This window comes from Vicia villosa, linkage group LG3 (genome assembly GCF_029867415.1).
Source record: "Vicia villosa cultivar HV-30 ecotype Madison, WI linkage group LG3, Vvil1.0, whole genome shotgun sequence".
NCBI lineage: Eukaryota > Viridiplantae > Streptophyta > Magnoliopsida > Fabales > Fabaceae > Vicia > Vicia villosa.
Window position 1 is genome coordinate 40,759,656 of NC_081182.1, and position 21,306 is coordinate 40,780,961.

The 21,306-nt window shown below is 28.6% G+C and overlaps 1 protein-coding gene across 1 annotated transcript; it reads right to left on the reverse strand.

Annotated features, from left to right (window-relative positions):
• Nucleotides 1-18,686: 18,686 nt before the first annotated feature.
• Nucleotides 18,687-20,914, reverse strand: LOC131655504 (gibberellin 20 oxidase 1-D-like). Its single transcript, XM_058925361.1, has 3 exons — nucleotides 20,234-20,914; nucleotides 19,280-19,601; nucleotides 18,687-19,132 (listed from the first exon to the last, which is right to left on the reverse strand). The coding sequence occupies exons 1-3, from the start codon at nucleotides 20,803-20,805 to the stop codon at nucleotides 18,866-18,868; spliced, it is 1,161 nt and encodes a 386-aa protein (XP_058781344.1). The 5' UTR covers nucleotides 20,806-20,914; the 3' UTR covers nucleotides 18,687-18,865.
• Between the last annotated feature and the right edge of the window lie 392 nt (nucleotides 20,915-21,306).

Genomic DNA, 21,306 nt, shown 5'->3' on the forward strand with positions numbered 1-21,306 from the left:
TAATTTAACACAACGACATCATAACAAAAATAAAATGTCTCAATCCCAATGTTACAGATGAGAGCACCATTAACAACTAAATAACGCAGAAAAATAGTAAATAAATGAAGAGGCATCAACGCCATCCTCTAGCTCAACAACAACTACTCTTCTACTTGATTATCTATACTCCGGGAGAGTATAGAACACCACAAACAAACATACATGGGGTAAAAATAACTTCACATATGTTATTGGTGTATAAAACAACAAGGATAGTTTCAAATAACAATAACATCAATTATCTTTCTCACACAATAATTTACAACAAGAACAACAATTACAATTGCAATGCAAATGTATAATGCAATATACTCCTCCTCCATTATGCACGAGGTGTCAAGTTTTTGGATGTTAGAGTTATGTTACTTATGATCGGCATTTGTTCCTCTCTGAACCCACAATTTTGCCAACATGAGGCCAGCTTTGTAGTTTCTATATAAATTATCCAACACAACACATTATATAATTACAACTCAAATAATCATATAAATATTCACAATTATTCATCAATAGAGTAAAAATATATTATTACTTATGTCACCACATCAACATGGTAATAAAATAATTACTCATAGACATATCAACACAACTCTAAACATGTCAGAGCTACTCAGTTTTAACTCTGATAACTCATAAAGTCTTACTCTACGAATTTCAACGACTCAAAATTAACACTTTTGGCGGGAGGCATTACTCAAATAATAATATAACTCAAAACGACTTTAAAGAGTCAAAACCTTCAAATTTAACTCTATGGCTCATAAGATTTTACCCTAAACAACTCAAAAACAACTCTGACAACTGTATAACAACCTTATAACAATTCTAACAACTCTATTGACAACCATAACAACTCTATTGACGAATATGACACAATAAGAAAATAGCTTAAATAGAGACACAATTCAAATTATTTAATATTTTCAAATCTAAATCAAAACTCATCAAACAACACTGAAAAGTCACCACACCCAAACTACCGAACCGCCAAACCGCCGCCCACACCTAAACTACCGCCACCCCCGCAGCTCCGCCACCATTGCGCTTTCTAAACTCAGGCGACTATGGCCTCCTCTGTTGCGTGACACTTGATTTCCGGTGGCTCCGCCGCCGCGCGGTACTGTTCACGAGTGTCGCCGATCGCCAACGCGCCCCCTGACTTCCTTATTTTTTACAAATTTTTTCGATTTCTCATATGTTTCTATAAAGTATCCAATTCATAATCCAATTATTAAGAATTTTCCCAAAAAGGGACACCCACAGATTATCAAACAACAATCATTTATCAACATAGATTCAAATAACAAATATTATACAATTTCATAAGATATTCATGAGAATAAGGAAAACCTATCAAACGATGCCTCAAAGGGTTTTGCTCAAACCCTTTTTAACCACAAACACAACAATCACAAACACAGAAAGGAGAAGAAGAAGATAGGAGGGTAAGGATCTCTCACTATCTGACTACCTAAACACCCATATGTAAAGAGTTTCCACTTACCTCAAAATTATCGATCGATGAAAGCCTTTGGCCTTTTGGGATTTTCCTCGCTCTCCAAGTTTCTCCTAGATCTGCCTCTCTTTGCCTCTTTTTCAACTTTTGTACGTACTGTACAAAAGCACCCCCTCACTTTATCTATTTATTCTAACCTAATATTTCAATTAATTCTATCACCCCTCAGCTCTTCTCACACCCTCACTAAATCTCTATTTCTATTATTTTATTTTTAATTCAAATAATACTCTAAGTTTATTAAAATAATAATTATCTAATTATCCTAATAACTCAATTATCTCAATAACAATTCTATTATTCTTACTAAATCTCACCACACCCTCAACTTTTTACTCAAATAATCTCTTTCTCTCTAATTTTAAATAAAATTCTATTTTCTCCCAACTCTAAAATATCTCTAATTTTCTATTAAACTCAACCGTCCCAATAAATTAATTAAATATAGTTAATTTAAATACTCAAATAATTATTTAAAATACTCCAAATCCCAAATAATAATTATAATACTAGTAAAATAGTCACTATTACAAATAATATATTTTATGAAAAAGTTTTCACCTCAGCCAAAATAAAACCGGAGTATAATGCCAAAGTGCGCCATGTTTTTTTATATAAAAAACCATAGTTTCCCTCGATTTTTAATATAAACAAGGAAAAAACAATTCAGAACATGCTTCGAATCCCACCTATTGCAGTTTATGTTTTTATATATTTGTTTATAAGTGTATACTAAATGATCCATCCCTTTGATTTCCTTAACAACCGAGGAATAAAATAATCAGATTTTACTATAAAAACACTCGTTAAACAGATTTTACCCTAATTCTAACTTATATGTAACCGTCCTAAACTCGTACGCATCATTCTTTGAGATGGATTGTAGGACAGAAAAAATCTTCAACGTTCTTCTATCCATGAACAAAATATTTTTTATGCCCTTGCAATCTATCTCACATAATGGTGATGATGTTGTTGTTGTATATTTGGAACAACGCTTAGTTAAAGAATGTTGGAAAAGTTCTCTATGATAGATTGCAAGGGTAGAAAATCATTCTTACTTCAAGTTATACAAACAAAGGGAGTTCAACATTTGAAAAGATTAGAAGTTGAATGCATACAAGATATGCAACAAAATCTTGAATTACAGGGACGATGATGAACTTGGTTTTGTTTAATATTCTATGTAAACAATGTAATGTTTAAAAAAAGATTATTTACCTCGGTTTCTTCTAAAACCGAGGGGTAAACATATTTTACCTCAGTTTTTATGAAAACCGAGGGGATAATTTTGGCGTGGTTATGAGGATATTGATCATTGTCCTTAAATAAATCCTTGTCGTTCATTTCAGGAGTATCAACGCTAAAGACACTACCATTAGTGATCCGTGTGAAACATAAACAAATTCAATTATAAAAGCATTTTTAATATCAAAAAGTAAGTGAAGCATCATGAAGCGCTTGAATTTATCTACATCCACCACTTTACTGTTTTAAGAGCATTTGCCATGAAAAGATCTCTATGATGGATTGCAAGAGCAGAAAATTATTTGGGTTTAAGGTTTGTGTTCTTATATATTTATTTGAGCAGTAAATCATTTATTTATCTAACCTTTTTTTATTTCAGAAACAAATGCATACAAAAGCAATTGAAAATATCCTGCATCCAATATTTTCTCTTTCCAAAAATTATATGATTCGAAGATCAAAAATCTAGATTTTTAGAGAAATTAATTTTTACTTTAATATTCTGTGTAAACAATGTAATTTTTACTTTAATATTCTGTGTAAACAACGAGTTTAAAAAACAATCTATCTTACCCCTCAGATTTATTGATAAACTGAAAGGTATGATGTACTAGTTTTGAAAATAATTAAAATGCAGATGCTGGGGTTCAAACCCATGTGCAGAAAACTTAACCCCTCGGGTCAGTGGCGGATCTAGAAATATTTTTTATTGGAGGCTTAAAAATAATTTAGATATTTTGACTATAAAACATTATGAATAAAAGATATATAATTATAATGAAAAGTTTAATTTAAAATATATAAATTCTTCCAAAATTACAACCTTCCTTCATAAATTTTATATTTTAAAAATACTTTTTATATGTAAGTATATAATATTTTTCTATTTCTAACACACCAAAAATATATAAAACTTATGTAAAATCAAATACTATTAGCATGTTGTTATGTTAAATTAATAGCAAAAAAAAATTATATTTATAAATACTATAAGATGATTTATGCAAATTATGTTTATGAAATTGTAAATAAAAAAACGACCACATGATTTTATAAAATAATAGAAGTATATGTACATAAATCTTTTGAAAATATTTTTTGAAAGACATCTATTTTAAATATCTTAGAAAATTAATGTCTATATTATTAAAAAGCTTTAAATATTTATCATTTTATAAAATTTTGTCACCCGAGACACCATCAGTCCATGCATTTTAGCATATTTCTTTCCAAGGACAGAAGTAATTATCTATAAAAAAAGATGGGAAAAAATTACTTATTTTGCTTTATTAAAAAAAATATTAAGATTTAAAATAAAATGAAATAAAAATAAAAATGTGGTTAAAAGAGATACTAAACAAAAGACTAGAAAAGAAAAATATGAATAGTTAAAAGTTAGAAAATTAAATTGTAAAGTTGAGTGAATAAAGAATATGCTATTTGTCAATTTAATGGGAGCTCATAAACAACTATAGTAGTATTACTATATAATACTTTTGCTTGTTTGTGGGGGCTCATAAACAATTATACTAGTAATACTATATAATACTTTTGCTTGTTTGTGGGGGCTTGAGCCCCCAATGCATTGGTAGTAGATCCGCCTCTGCCTCGGGTTTTTATTAACTGAGGGGTAAAGTGGCAGAATTTTCATGACGTCATTCGTTATCTCGCTTCTGTTGGTCCCTATCTTCATTGCTTCTCTTCTTATGGATGAAGGTTGTTGATTAGGGATTCTTCAATAGTACTTCATCTATTTGCCGTGCCCCACAAAGTTTGGCTTTGACTACAACTAGTTTGTCGAAATCGTTTTGTTACTTCATCTTCAGGTGGGCGGGGGATGCCACTGGGTCCAAAGTTTCTAAGAATTGTTGACTGAGAATTCTGTTGTAGACGCTTTCACATGGGATCACAAAGAAGAAAATGTTCATGATCATCTTTTTTTCTTATCCTAGGGAAACTAGTAAATCTACATATCTACATATACATGTATCAGAATAATTTAACGGTAGGAGACTCTGGCTTTCAGACGGTCTCAAATATTGCTCTCTTAAGCCCATATTTGTGAAAATTATGAGATGTATCAAGTTACAAGAACATCTGTCATCGATGAGGATCCCTACAACAATGGGATTAGGATGGCAGCAGTAATGATCAACAAACATGCTACATTAGGAGTTCCATCCACTTTCTCGTGTTTTTAGAACCATAAGATAAGCCTTTTGCCCTCTCGCTTCTCACGTAGAGACGCTGATTTGAGAGAACCTTGCGATGGAGACTGGAGAATCTTCTTTATTTAACAAATCTCCACCGATAGCATCTATGACAGGGACTGAATATGATATTGAATGGGAGGATTTTAAGGTATTTTGGGAAGGATATTCGAAAATGCTTCCATCTTAGCGTAATTATTAAAGCGGTTAAGGTTTCAGTTGTACAAGATCTGATTGAATCAGGGAAGATATGCTAAAATCAAGAGAGATTTAATCATGGAAATTTGCAGGAAACAATAGTCGATTTCCACAGACATCGTCAATGTTCCAAACAAGAAACCAAAATTGTTGGCGTAAACTCTTTATATGATGGTGTAGATCTCTGATACGGTTGCGCAGGAGTGGACCTGCAAAGTTAGCACTCCAACACCCAATTTAGTAAATGGATAAAGAGGATAGAGTGAATTATGAATGAAATTATACCTTTTTACTACATACATGGTGACTTATATATAATAGGCGACAATGAGACCTATTTTGCATTGAACTTGTTCGCTGATCCATATATATATATATATATATATATATATATATATATATATATATATATATATATATATATATATATATATATATATATATATATATATATATATATATAGGGCATATCATATGAGAATGATTTTTTTATATGAGAATGTGAGAATGAATCTGAACCATTGGATTTTAAAATAAAGGGTGTAGATTATGTGTGAATCTTTTTTTCTCTCTCTTCCATTATTAAAATAGATGATGTAGGAGAGTGAAAAAAAGATCCACACATAATCTACACCCTTTATTTTAAAATCCAATGGTTCAGGTTCATTCTCACATTCTCATATAAAAAAGTCATTCTCATATGATATGCCCTATATATATATATATATATATATATATATATATATATATATATATATATATATATATATATATATATATATATATATATATATATATATATATATATATATATATATATATATATATATTGAGAATGAATTTTATATGTGAGAATGATCGATAAGAATACTATCAACCTTTTGATCAAGAGTAGATGATTGTGATTAAAAAGGCTCATATGTGATTCCGTCTACTCAATTATTTTTTTTAAATGTGATTCAATCTACTCAATTATTTATCATTTATGAGAAATGATTGACTAAATAGAATCACATATGAGCCTTTTTAATTACAATCATCTAATCTTGATCAAAAGATTGATAAGTATTCCTATGATTCTCACATATGAAATACATTCTCACTAGATATGTCTTTATATAGAGGACATATCAAGTGAAAATGTTATTTTTATGTGAGAAATGTTTATTGACATTTAGATTAAAATGGATGGTTGAAATTAAAAACTTCATTTTAAGAAACAGACATGTTCATCCCTACTCTATCAATCAAATTTATTGAAATTATTCAACTTTCACAGTCATCTTGTCCACCTATCCAACTGTTCATCTACATTGGCTTGATTTCCTCTGCTCCTATTAATAAAAGGTTAATAATTAATTTTCTGGGCAACAATCTAAAGACATTGAAATTGATTTGGCGTAATAATCGTGGGAGGGTCGAGGGGGAGCATTCTTACGTTTTGGGACTTTTCCGTTTGAGCAACACACATTTGTAAGAGACACACTACTTCTCCACCTAAAATCTTAAGGCTATGTTTGGGAGTTTGGAGGGGAGGGGAGGGGAAAGCTTCCGAAAACGAATTTGTAAAAAAATATAGAAAAATATTTGACATTTTAAAAAAAAAATAGTTTTGTTTAGAATGATAAAAGAGTCATTATCATTACAAAATTTTTAATTTTCAAAATAGTATAACAACCTAAAAGATATTTAGAAAATTTATGTATACCCTCCAAAATCCGCTTTCAATACAATTTTTGAGTTCCCCCATTTTATGGGGTTTTTGGTGTTATGAATAAAATCAAATTCTCCAAAACCCTCTTACCCAAAATGTTTTTATTCTTTTCACCAAATTCTTCATATTTTTCAAATGCTCAAGTCACCACATTCATATCTAGTGTGAGATTATTTCTCTTGTTATATTTTCAAGAACATTCACGTGAAACCTATTTGATGATTTAAAATTCAGCTTTATGTTTATGTTTGTGTGCTCTTCCTATTGATTTCCTATGTTTTTGATTTATGCATGTGAAATAGTTTTTATCGTGATATTATACTCCTTAATGATGGGTAAATACATGATGTAGTTGGAAGATGAAACCAAGGTCAAGACGCTTCAGGGAACGAAAATAGAGAGAAGTTGTAGAGAGATGTTGAAAATAATTTTTCCCAATTTCAATTTCCTCGATTTTTACTGTCGTATCTTCTGCCTATTAATCCAGGTCAAGATTATACTCTTGCCCAGATTGTGAAAACGGGTTTCATAGTCTTTCATTTTGTACTGCAATCATATATATATAGGAAAATGAATTATATATATATATATATATATATATATATATATATATATATATATATATATATATATATATATATATATATATATATATATATATATATATATATATATATATATAGGGCATATCATATGAGAATGCCTTCTTTATATGAGAATGTGAGAATGAATCTGAACCATTGGATTTTAAAATAAATGGTGGAGATTATGTGTGAATTTTTTTTTTATCTCTCTTCAATCTTTTATTTTAATGATGGAGGAGAGAGAAAAAAATCTTCACACATAATCTCCACCATTTATTTTAAAATCCAATGGTTCAGATTCATTCTCACATTCTCATATAAAGAAGGCATTCTCATATGATATGCCCTATATATATATATATATATATATATATATATATATATATATATATATATATATATATATATATATATATATATATATATATATATATATATATATATATATATATATATAAAAGGAGAGATATATTTACTCCAAGTAAGTGTTGAAGAATTACTCTAAATCTTAACCATTGATTATCATTAATCTAACGACTTTAATTAATTTTTTATATGGAAAAATATTTCCAAAAATAATTAAATTAAATGATCAATTAAAACTGTTAGATTAATGAAAATCAATAGTTAAGATTTGGAGTAAGTCTTCTCCACTTACTCTTGGAGTAAATATATCTCTCTTATATATATATATATATATATATATATATATATATATATATATATATATATATATAATTATAATTTTAAGAGTTTATTTAACAGATACAGTGGTGATGGTTACCTAGATTCAAATAATACAATCGAAAGAAAATTCAAATCAAATATAAATTTGGATAGAACATGGTGTAAAGACAAAAGAGTTAAGCAGAAATAATAGAACAAGAATAAACACATGTGTTTCTTAAAATAAAGTTTTTTAATTTCAACCTTCAATTTTTAATCTAAAAGATTGATAAATATTCTTTTCATATTATTTTAAATCAATGAAAGGTCTAATGTGGGCAAGGTCTAATGTGGGCAAAATCAAGGTAATCAGTCCAACTATTCAAAATCTAATTAAAATTAACCAATATATATATAATCAAATTCAATGTACATTTTTCATATTTTTATTTTACTATTCAGTTTATTCAATTATTCTATAAGTGACTTGAGCTTTGAAGTTCTAAATTTATAGGTCTATTTCGCGCCACCGTATTAGAGATCATCACCATCACCACAATTTCAAGAATCCAACATCGTCAATCGACATCAATTCTATTTCCCGTGCTTTATTACTTTTTACTTTTTAATTCTTTTTAGTTATGCATTATATTTTTATTTATTATTAATCGTGGTTTAAAAAAACTTTCTATAAACTGAAAACTAAAATCGATTAAAACAAGCCCTTACAGCTTTCAAAGATTTTAAATTGTTGGGTTTGGTGGAAAATATATATGTTGAAGAAGTCTCACATCGCTTAATTTTGTGATGGAAGAGAGAGTTCAAGGCTATATAAAAGATTCAAGTTCTTCATTACAAGATGCACCAGTTAAAAACACTTTAAGCTTGTATTTGACTTTCTTTGTTTTCTTATGCTCTTTGTATTGGAGTGTTGTGAGATGGAGTTAAATATTATTTTGGAGGGTATGGGTGTACTGGGGGCCTGGGTTTTTTGAGGGTATATCATGCTATAACAATTTTTACATAGTGTTATTCTCTGGTTGTCTATTGACAACGGTCGTGGTTTTTTCTCTAGTTTTGGAGTTTCCACGTTAATCTCTTGTGTTGTTATTTTGTTCCTCTTTTTTCTCTATGTTTGTTATTTTCTCAACAACTGGTATCAGAGCTTTTGGTTCGATCCGGGATATGAGTTCTTAGTATGCTCTGTCGCATCAGAAAAGAAGGGTGGTGTTGTGAAAGAGTTGTTGAGCTGCAGTCATAAGATCCATTGTGCATTTTGGATTAGAGAAAATGATGGAAGAATTATTTTTTGATTTGTGGAAAGTTCAAGTCAAAGATGCGTTGATAAAATCAAGATTACACAAGGTGCAAGATTATGTTGGTGGTTGAAGAGCTTCTTGCCAACATGGAAGTTACACCATAAGTTTTCAACCTGGTTTTCGGCATGTGAATTTTTTTGGAGTGATGTAGCTTCAAGTGAAATTTATTCTTCATGATAAAGTATATTATTGTCGGTGATGACAATGTGAAATTCTTGAAGTGGTTTATCTTCAAGTGAAATATATTCTTCATGAACGAGTATGATAGTTTTTAAAACTATGATTGGCGGTGAAGATAATGTAAAAATTCTTGAAGTGGTGTAGCTTCAAGTGACTATACTCTTTATGGTGGAGTATGATTGTCGGCGAAGACAATGAAAGTTATATTATTTTTTAATCAAGGTGGAGATTGTTAAGATTGATTAAAAATAGACATGTTGATACTCTTTATGGTAGAGTATGATTGTCGGTAAAGACAATGAAAGTTAATGTATTATTTTCAATCAAGGTGGAGATTGTTGGGTTTGGTTGAAAATATATATGTTGAAGAACTCCCACATCGCTTATTTTTGTGAAGGAAGAGGGAGTCCAAGGCTATATAAAGGATTCAAGTTCTTCGTTACAAGATCATCCAGTCAAAAGCACTTTAAGCTTGTATTTGACTTTCTTTGTTCTCTTATGCTCTTGTATTAGAGTGTTGTGAAATGTAGTTAAATATTTGTTTTAGAGGGTGTGGGTGTACTAGGGGTCTGAGTTATTTGAGGGTATATTATGTGCTGCAACAATTTTCACATAGTATTATTTTCTAATTGTCTATTGACAACGGTCGTGGTTTTTTTCTCTAGTTTTGGAGTTTCCACGTTAATCTCTTGTGTTGTTATTTTGTTCCTCTTTTTCTCTATGTTTGTTATTTTTCCAACACAAATCATAACCACAAATAGTATGCATGATAAATTAAGGAAATTTTTTAATGCATCCTATGTATTATTAGCAGATTTTGACATTTCGAATATGCATATCTGTAAGTACTAAGGGTCTGTTAAGTAAAAATAGCGGTTGGCTGATAAGTTAGCTGATAGCTTATAACTTATCGCTGATGACTGATAGCTTATAGCTGATGGTTGAGACTGATAGCTGATAAGCTAATTGAAGTGTTTGGTAAAATTAGCGGTTCAACTAACTCAAAAATATAAAATGATACAAAAGATATTTAATGCATAATAATTTTATTTTTAATTAAAAATAATTATAAATGATAAAAGTGGGTTTTTGTTAAAATAATAAGGATAAAAAAGGAAGAAAAAATGATAAGTTATAAGCTAAAACGCTATTTGAAATAGCGTTTGAAAAATATACTATAAGCTAGCAAAATAAGCTATAAGCTCGTGATGAAAAAACGTTATCAAACGGGTCTAAATTATCATTTGAGCTTATAAATTATAGGGTTAAATAGTGTTCACCCCCCTGCCAAATAAGCGAGATTCGGTTTTCCCCCTTATTAAAAAAAAATTTAGCCTTGGCCCCTTAGAAAACAAGATTCTGTTTTCAGGAACCCCCTATCACCTGTTTGGCTGACTGGGCTTTTGGAATCTTGCTGACGGAGCGCCATTATCCTTGTTTGGCTGCTGACGTGGCTGCTGCATTTGGAAAGCTTGAAAAATAGCATATTAATAGTTGCAAAACCTGGGATTCGATCCCAGGTCACTTATGATACAATGCTCCAATCTTACCACTAGGCCATGCTTGTTAAGTTGATTTTAATTGCCAAATAGTTGTATATAATTGCTGCAAGCTTAACATTTAAAAAAAATACATTTATATACATTCAGTTTTTTTAACTATTTTGTATATAAATGTAAAACGTTTTAGTACATTTATTGCTGCAAGCTTGAAAAATACATTTATACATTTATTGCTGCAAGCTTGAAATTTTTTTTAATTAACAATTTTTTATAACGTTTTAGTTTTTTATGATACATTCAGTTTTTTAACTAACTTTTCTAAATCTAAAACTTTTATATAATTATAAAAAATACATTTATATATTTATAACGTTAATTAAAAAACGTTTATATAATTATAAAAAAATATTTATATAATTAAAACATTAATTAAAAACATTTATTAAAATTATTAAATAATACATTTATATAATTATAAAAAAACTGAATAAAACATATAAATAATAATTAATAAAAACGTTTATATAAATTAAATAAACTTTAATAATATAAATATAAAAAAAAGCTATACATATAATAATTTTTTAATAATTATATAAATGTATTATTTAGTAATTAATATAAACATTTTCTTAAATAATTTTAATAAACGATTTTAATTTTTTTTAAAATATATATTAACGTAAATAAAAACGTAAATTTATATATTAACATTTTAATGTTATATATATTTTATAAATTTTTTATAAATATATATATATATATATATATTAACGTAAATAAAAAATTTAAAAATAAAAATATATTAACGTAAATAAAAACGTAAATTTAACATATCTATATATGTTTTAAATTTATTAAAAATTTTAAATATTTTTAATAAAAACTTTAATAAATATATATAGATTTAATAAAAAAAATTATAAATTTTTAACATTTTATAAATATTAACTTTTTAACATTTTACAAATATTTATATTATTTTATAATAACTTAAAAAATCTGTACATAAAAAATATTTAAATAATTATATAAATGTATTATTTAATTATTATAAAATATTTAAATGTATTTTAATTAATATATGCATGTTTTGTTGTTAATTAAAATTATTAACTTTTTATATAAATGTAAATTAAAACGTTTTTTTTAAATATAATTATTAAATAATACATTTATATAATTATTTAAATATAATTATATAAAAAAACGTTAATTAAAAATTTAATTAAATTAAAAAACGTTTTAATTACAGTTTTTTTAATTTATATATTATTGAAAAATTTAATTAAATTAAAAAACATTTTAATTAACATTTTATTTTATATATTATTAAAAACGTTAAAATATTTAAAATACAATATAATTATATAAAAAAAAACGTTAAAGTATTTTAAATACATTTAAACATAATTATAAAAAAAGTTAATTAAAAACGTTAATTACCTATTTTATAAAAAAAAACGTAAATTAAAATACTTTTAAACATTTTATCATTATATAATTATTAAATAATACAGCTTTTTTAATTTATATATTATTGAAAAAGTTAATTAAAAAACTAATTAATATGTACAGCTTTTTTAATTTACATATTATTGAAAAAGAATGGTGTATTATTAAATAGAACTGGTTTGCCATTATATACAACAAAGTATCCATGGTTTGGTGGTAAGGTTGCAAGTTTGTAACCATAGAGACCTGGGTTTGAAACCCAGGTTTTGCAAGTTTCATTATTTTCAATTTTTCAAGCTTTCCACGTCAGCAGCCAAACAAGGATAATGGCGCTCCGTCAGCAAGATTCCAAAAGCCCAGTCAGCCAAACAGGTGATAGGGGGTTCCTGGAAACAGAATCTTGTTTTCTAAGGGGCCAAGGCTAAATTTTTTTTTAATAAGGGGGAAAACCGAATCTCGCTTATTTGGCAGGGGGGTGAACACTATTTAACCCTAAATTATAAGCTATAAGCTCAAAAATCTGTCTTACCAAATAGACTTTAAAATTTAATACATTTTTAAATTAGACACTAAATCAATGAAAAAAATGATACGAAAATACATCTACATATACCTTACATAGGTACATTTTTGGACGAACTAAAATTTAGTGCAATTTTGATTCAGGCTCTAACTATATGTAAAATTATTAAGGAGTTAGGGCCTGATTCATAACTTAATATATGCCATTATCTTGAGTTTGAGAGAACTTTTTCAAACTTTTTAAAATTCCAAGATTTTATTATTTTGAGCAAATTTTTTTATGGCAAATACTTTCACAAGAAAAAGAAGAAGATTTATAATGGTGGATGTAGATAGTTTTCTTGTGGATTGATGTCTTGATAATATATTGAGAGCATTGTTACTTTGTGAATGTAGTGCATAGATTCGTTGTTATAGTTGTGTAATAAAACTCCTCGGTTTTATTTTAAAACCGAGGAGAAATGTTTTTTTTTTCTTTTTTTTAATTAAAAATAAAATAAAATAAGGAAACACCTCGGTTTTATAAAAAACGAGGTAATATGTTTTAAGTAAAAAATAGTGAGTGATAAAAATAGAAAGTAACATGTCATGTTTTCATTTCAATTTTTTACCATTCACCATTTTCCATGCTTGTAATTTATAGCATATTTGAGATTGAATTTTTCAATGTTGTCAATCGAGGAAAGCAATGTTGTTTTCTTTGATTGACAACATAGGAATGTTATTTCAAAAATACAACAGCAACAACAAACATTATGTGAGATAGATAACAAGAGCAGAAAAAAAATTTTGTTCAAGATAGAAGAACACAAAACATTGAAGATTTTTCATGTCTTATCAAGGTTGTCAGAATCGAGTTTTTACCTTGACTCGTTTTACCTAGGTAAAATCGAAACGTAAAATCGAAACGTAAAATCATAGAGTTTACCTCATATGAAAATTATATTAAATTTATATATACGACATATGTATACTTGTATAATATTATAAATGCACTAATTATTCAAAATTTTAACTTAATTATAAAGCAAAAAATACTATATAATCATAATAAAGTGTAATATTCACAAACTTGTATCAAACTACATAAATTATCCACCAAATCGTTCCGGATTTCAGGAGTAAATTCCAACGATTTTACATGATTTTACACGATTTTACCGATTTCGGAACGATTTAAATCCCGTAAAATCGTTCTGAAATACGATTTTACCTAAAAAGGTTTTTACCTGTGATTTAACACGAAATGCTGACCTAGAAACGTGAAATCTATAGAATTTAGGTTTTAAATCGAGATTTTAACAACCATGTGTCTTATAATTCATCCCAAAGAATAATGTGTGTGTATAAGTTAGGTTTAACGTAAAATCTGTTTAACGAGTGCTTTTATAGAAAAATCTGATTATTTAATCCCTCAATTATTATGGAAATCGAAGAAATAGATCACTTAATTTACAAGTAAAAAAGAAAAACATCACTTTTAAAGAAATAAAAACATAAACTATGTTAACTATGATTTGAAGCATGTCCTGAATTAATTTTCTCCTCGGTTATAATCAGAAATCTATGGAATATGTGATTTTTATTTTTAAAACAAATAAAACATGGTGCGTCTTGACATTATACTTCAATTTTTTTGTTGGATAAAGTGAAAACTTTATCATAAAATATATTATTTGTAGTAGCTATACCCTATTGATGTGTTATAATTAATATAATTGTTAAATAATTAAATATATTAATTATTAGGGTATAACTACAATGGATGCACTACAACAAATAATTTTTTTCTTCTTTTTTTTCTCTTCTACATTATTAAAATTAATAATGGAGGAGACAACAGAAAAGAATAACCCATAATCTCCACCATTTATGTGAGATAGATTGCAAGAACAGAAAAAATATTTTGTTCAAGATAGAAGAACACAAAACATTGAAGATTTTTCATGTCTTATAATTCATCCCAAAGAATAATGTGTGCGTATAAGTTAGGTTTAACGTAAAATAGCGAGTGCTTTTATAGAAAAATCTGATTATTTAATGTCTCAGTTATTATGGAAATCAAAGAAATATATCACTTAATTTACAAATAAAAAAGAAAAACATCATTTTTAAAGAAATAAAAACATAAACTGTGTTGACTAGGATTCGAAGCATGTCCTGAATTAATTTTCTCCTCGGTTTTAATAAAAAATTAACGGAATATGTGATTTTTATTTTTAAAACAAATAAAACATGGTGCGTCTTGACATTATACTTCAATTTTTTGTTGGATAAAGTGAAAACTTTGTCATAAAATATATTATTTGTAGTAGCTATACCCTATCGATGTGTTATAATTAGTATAATTGTTAAATAACTAAATATATTAATTATTAGGGTATAACTACAATGGATGCACTACAACAAATAATATTTTTCTTCTTCTTTTTTTTCTCTTCTACATTATTAAAATTAATAATGGAGGAGACAACAAAAAAGAATAACCCATAATCTCCACCATTTATGTGAGATAGATTGCAAGAGCAGAAAAAATATTTTGTTCAAGATCGAAGAACACAAAACATTGAAGATTTTTCTTGTCTTATAATTCATCCCAAAAAATAGAGGTGTGCTATTTATACACCACTTTTCTTACACTGTATTTTACACCCAGCATGATAACAAAGAAAAATGTATTGGCACATAAATCCAAATTGAATAAATTATTAAAAAAAAGTTAAAATTGGTACATTTACTGATATTTATACGGTGTAGTGTAAGTTATGGTGTACATATAGCTTTTCTCCAAAGAATAATGTGTGCGTATAAGTTAGGTTTAACGTAAAATCTGTTTAACAAGTGCTTTTATAGAAAAATCTGATTATTTAATCCCTCAGTTATTATGGAAATCGAAGAAATAGATCACTTAATTTACAAATAAAAAATAAAAACATCACTTTTAAAGAAATACAAACATAAACTGTGTTAACTAGGATTCGAAGCATGTCTTGAATTAATTTTTTCCTCGGTTATAATCAGAAATCAACAGAGTATGTGATTTTTATTTTTAAAGCAAATAAAACATGGTGCGTCTTGATATTATACTTCAATTTTTTGTTGGATAAAGTGAAAACTTTGTCATAAAATATTATTATTTGTAGTAGCTATACCCTATCGATGTGTTATAATTAGTATAATTGTTAAATAATTAAATATATAAATTATTATGGTATAACTACAATGGATGCACTACAACAAATAATATATTTTTTTCTTTTTTTTTTCTCTTTTACATTATTAAAATTAATAATGGATGAGACAACAAAAAAGAATAGCCCATATCTCCATAATTTATTTTAAAATCTAATAGTTCAGATTCATTCTCATGTTCTCACATAAAAATGACATTCTCATAGGATATATATCTATATATATATATATATATATATATATATATATATATATATATATATATATGGAGGAGAGAGAAAAAAAAGAATGATACATAATCTCTACCATTTATTTTAAAATTTAATGGTTTAGATTCATTCTCATGTTCTCACATAAAAATAACATTCTCATATGATATGTTACACACACACGCACACGCACACACACACACACACACACACACACACACACACACACACACACACACACACACACACACACACACACACACACACACACACACACACACACACACACACACACACACACACACACACACACACACACACACACACACACACACACACACACACACACACACACACACACACACACACACACACACACACACACACACACACACACACACACACACACACACACACACACACACACACACACACACACACACACACACACACACACACACACACACACACACACACACACACACACACACACACACACACACACACACACACACACACACACACACACACACACACACACACACACACACACACACACACACACACACACACACACACACACACACACACACACACACACACACACACACACACACACACACACACACACACACACACACACACACACACACACACACACACACACACACACACACACACACACACACACACACACACACACACACACACACACACACACACACACACACACACACACACACACACACACACACACACACACACACACACACACACACACACACACACACACACACACACACACACACACACATATATATATATAGGGCCGGTCCTTTGAATTTCGGTGCCTTGGGTGAGATCAAAAGAGTGGTGTCCCAAAAATTGTTTCTAACAATAAATACATAAGGATAAGAGAAATAATCGGATAAAAACACATTTGCATTTGACATTGTGCAAAAAGAATACAAGTATAGATCTTTGAATCAATGTTTATACTACATCAAAATATAAATCACTATAGAGAGACTTATTTTTCTTCTTCTTCTTGATCCGATATTTCTTTTATAATTTTTTTTACCAAACCTTTAAAATTATTTAAATATCGTCCTCTTAGTATTTTTTTATTGCAAAATCATTAATAATTTGCTCATACTCAAGGTTCTTCAAAAAATTATTTTCAATTGAAATCAACGCAAGACTATTTAATCTATCTTGTGACATAGTAGATCTCAAATAAGATTTTAATAATTTTAATTCAGAAAAACTTCTTTCAGCAGATGCAACACTAATAGGAATAGTCAATATTATTCTATAAGCTATGCGTGCATTAGGAAAACAATTAAAAGTATTTAAAGAACTCAATATCATATAGCTTAATTTTGGTTCAATTGTTAAAACTTTTCTAATAACTGTAAATTCTTCAAACAAATTCCACCATCAAGATCAAGAGAATCGTCATATTTTAAACAAGTTTCAAGATGTTTACAACATGCTTTCAAGCTCCTATCAGATAATGATCTAAGCCTTTCAAAAATAAACAAGAATTCAAAAATATTTTCGTGTGTGCTATATTGCTCAAATCTTCTATCAAGTGAGCCAATTGTTTGATCTATAATATATAAGAAATAGTTATTTCAAAAAGACTCTTTAGCAGACTCAAGATTCAGTTGTGTGAGGTGAGACGGATTTTCATCATAGTGTTATTTTTAGGGGATTTTCATCATAATATTAATTGATTTTATTTTAGGGAATTTAATTGATTTTATTCCACTCTATACTTTATTTATGGAAAATTACATTCTTTTATTAATTCTGACTTTGTAGTGCCCCTGTAATTTTGTTAGTCAGTATTTTTAAAAAAAATAAAATTCTAGCAAGTATTTTTATACTAGAAAAAATTTCTTTTAATATATAGGGGTAAAAAATAATTTGGTGCCCCTAAAATTATGGGGCCCTGGGCTCCCGCCCCACGAGCCCGTGCTCAGGGCCCCATATATATATATATATATATATATATATATATATATATATATATATATATATATTAAAAGAAAATTGAATTTCAATTTTAGACATTTTGTACATCACATTCTAGTTTAGTTTGTAGCTGCAAGCTAGTCTGTGCACAAAAACCAATCATATCAAACAGAAGCATATACATAAATATAATCACAACACTAGCTTTTAAATATACACATGATAACTATACCAAGTTAATAATTTGTGGGGTGCCACTTATAGAAGGAAACAATGAAGTAAAACAATAATAATAACATCATTAAAAAAATAGAAATATCATCATGATTCATAATAATTTGGAAGATGAATGCCACTGAAAGAAGCTTTGTAGGGTAGCAACATCAGCCCTGTAGTGTTTCTGTGTGAACTCAAACAAACTAGCCCATGTGAAATCAGGGTACTTTCTTGCTTCATTCTTGCTTAACAAACTTTCTAGTGGTTTCACAACCTTATCTTCTCTTGGACACACAAAGAAAACCAATGATCTTCTCACTTTGTATTTATTCACCAATGCTCTATGCAAGCAACTCTTGTATCTCCCATTTGATAAAGCCTGAATATATATATCCACACAAAAAAATCAATATTATTGTAACAAAACGTATAGTGACAGTCAAAAAACCGTAGATATAGATGACATTTACCTACGGTATTTTGACTGTCACTAAAAACTATAATAATTTAGAATAAGTTTACTTACCATGAAAGTATCACCTATATTAATGACTAAGGCTTCAGATCTAGGGCGAACGGAAAGCCATTTTTGATTTGCAAAAACTTGTAAGCCTCCAACTTGATCTTGATGAAGAATAGTCAATGAAGTAGGGTCAGAATGAGGGCCTGTACCAAAGGTGAGGCCTGAACTTTTGCAAGGTGGATAATAGTTACACCTCATTATTGAGTCACCATCTTGGAAAAATCTTCGATAATGCAAACGATCTATCCCCAAACTTATGGCCAGAAGCTCCATAATTACTAAAGATAATTCATTCATTGCTTGACAGTACTTTTCATAAACCAATCTATCATATCATGAAGATAAAGTCAAAAAACATGTACATTGTATAGTTCATTTGACTTCCAATAATTGTAGCACATTAGCCAATATAGTTGCGTGTCCTTGTTCTAGTACTTGCTGTGTGGACTATGTCACATTGATGTTCTTTGATTGAGATTTCATCGTCTAAATTTTAAAGGTTAATTTTACATAAATAAATTCAAATTTGATCATTTTTTATACTCGTTCTAGTTCTTAATATAAGAGAAGAATCAATGTATCTGAATTATATGTAGTCTAGAGGACTGTAACTTTTTTTTTATATTAAGAATCATAATAAGTACTATTTAATCTCAATCAAACGATTATTAAATGTGATTATCTGAATATGAGATTGACATCTTGTTGAAATCCTAACAAAATAATTTTATGTTCCGAAATTTTGCTAAGAACGTATAGTGGGTCCAGGTCTGTTTGATATCGTCGTGCAAGGCAGATTATTGCACTGGTTTAAAATTAGTCACATTTAACATAGTTAAATAGGGTATCCGAAAACCTAAGAGTCCATGAGTAGTACTATAGTAGTGGGTCAGTTTCTAACAAAATAATGAAACAAAGTGGACCATGCATATTAAAATCAATTAATGTCGACCTTACCCAGTGTTTTGAAAGTCATCTCCTAAGACAGATTTGAAGTAGTTAACAATCTGAGAGTTGGAGCTATTTTGATGATTATACACAAAAGAAAATGTCTCTTTCCATGGTAACTTAGAAGAGTATCTATCTGCATGAGCACCTGAGTATCCAGAGATTCCACCAGCTACCCTCTTAGCACTCATCTTCCTGCTAATAGGTTGCTTGAAAATGGAATCAATTTCACAATAAGCATCATTGATAAGCTCTTGTTCCACACCATGGTTTATCACTTGGAAAAAACCATGAGTCATGCATGCTTTTCTCACAAGCTCTGCAGCACTTGCAATAGCTTTTTCATCACCACCTTTCATGATGCTTAGGTCTATGAGAGGCTCTTTTAGCTCCTCTTGGGTTGTGTTAGCTAAGTCTATAGATGGCCAAATGAACTCTTTTGGCATGTTCACTTGTTTTTGGAGCATGTTTGAGTCAAATATAGAAACCATGTTTTCTTTTTTTGGTTCCTCTGCTTGTGATGCAGGGTAAAGAACAAGGGTTGATGAAGTGTTTGAGTTCATTAGAGGAGCCATTTGCATGTATGGAAAGAATTGAAGGAGACTCTATATATAGCTAGCGGGGAAGGAAGAAACGTAAATGATTTATTGATAAATATTTGAGTATAATAAAGTTGATAAACATATATTAGAGTTGTATAGCTCAAGAGTGTTAATATTGTCAATTATTAATCATTCGATTGATTATATATATACACGCACATTAGTGTGAGACTGGTACATGCATGAACGAATGTTTATTTAAAAATATGATAATATTTTTATTTAAATAAATAGTAAATAGATATAGATATATTTCTTAAAAAATAAAGTTAAAACCTCTGGTGAAAGATAAAAATAGACGTGTGCTGATCATCTTCGGGGGAAGGTGGAGAGAATTAGAGTAGAAGTGTGGTCCAAATTAATTTTACTGAGGTACCACTATATCAAGACTCAAAAGCTTTACTAGGTTTATAACATGATATAATGGTTGGGACTTGCTCACGACAGAGAGAAAACCCTGTACAATAGTATTTTATGTAG

Bases quoted from the DNA above. Each gene is read 5' to 3' on its own strand.
- LOC131655504 (XM_058925361.1), bottom strand. From the start codon at position 20,805: ATGCAAATGGCTCCTCTAATGAACTCAAACACTTCATCAACCCTTGTT. The intron at 19,602-20,233 runs GTAAGGTCGACA...ATGATATGATAG, and splicing joins GATGACTTTCAAAACACTGG to ATTGGTTTATGAAAAGTACT. The intron at 19,133-19,279 runs GTAAGTAAACTT...ATATATATTCAG, and splicing joins ATATAGGTGATACTTTCATG to GCTTTATCAAATGGGAGATA.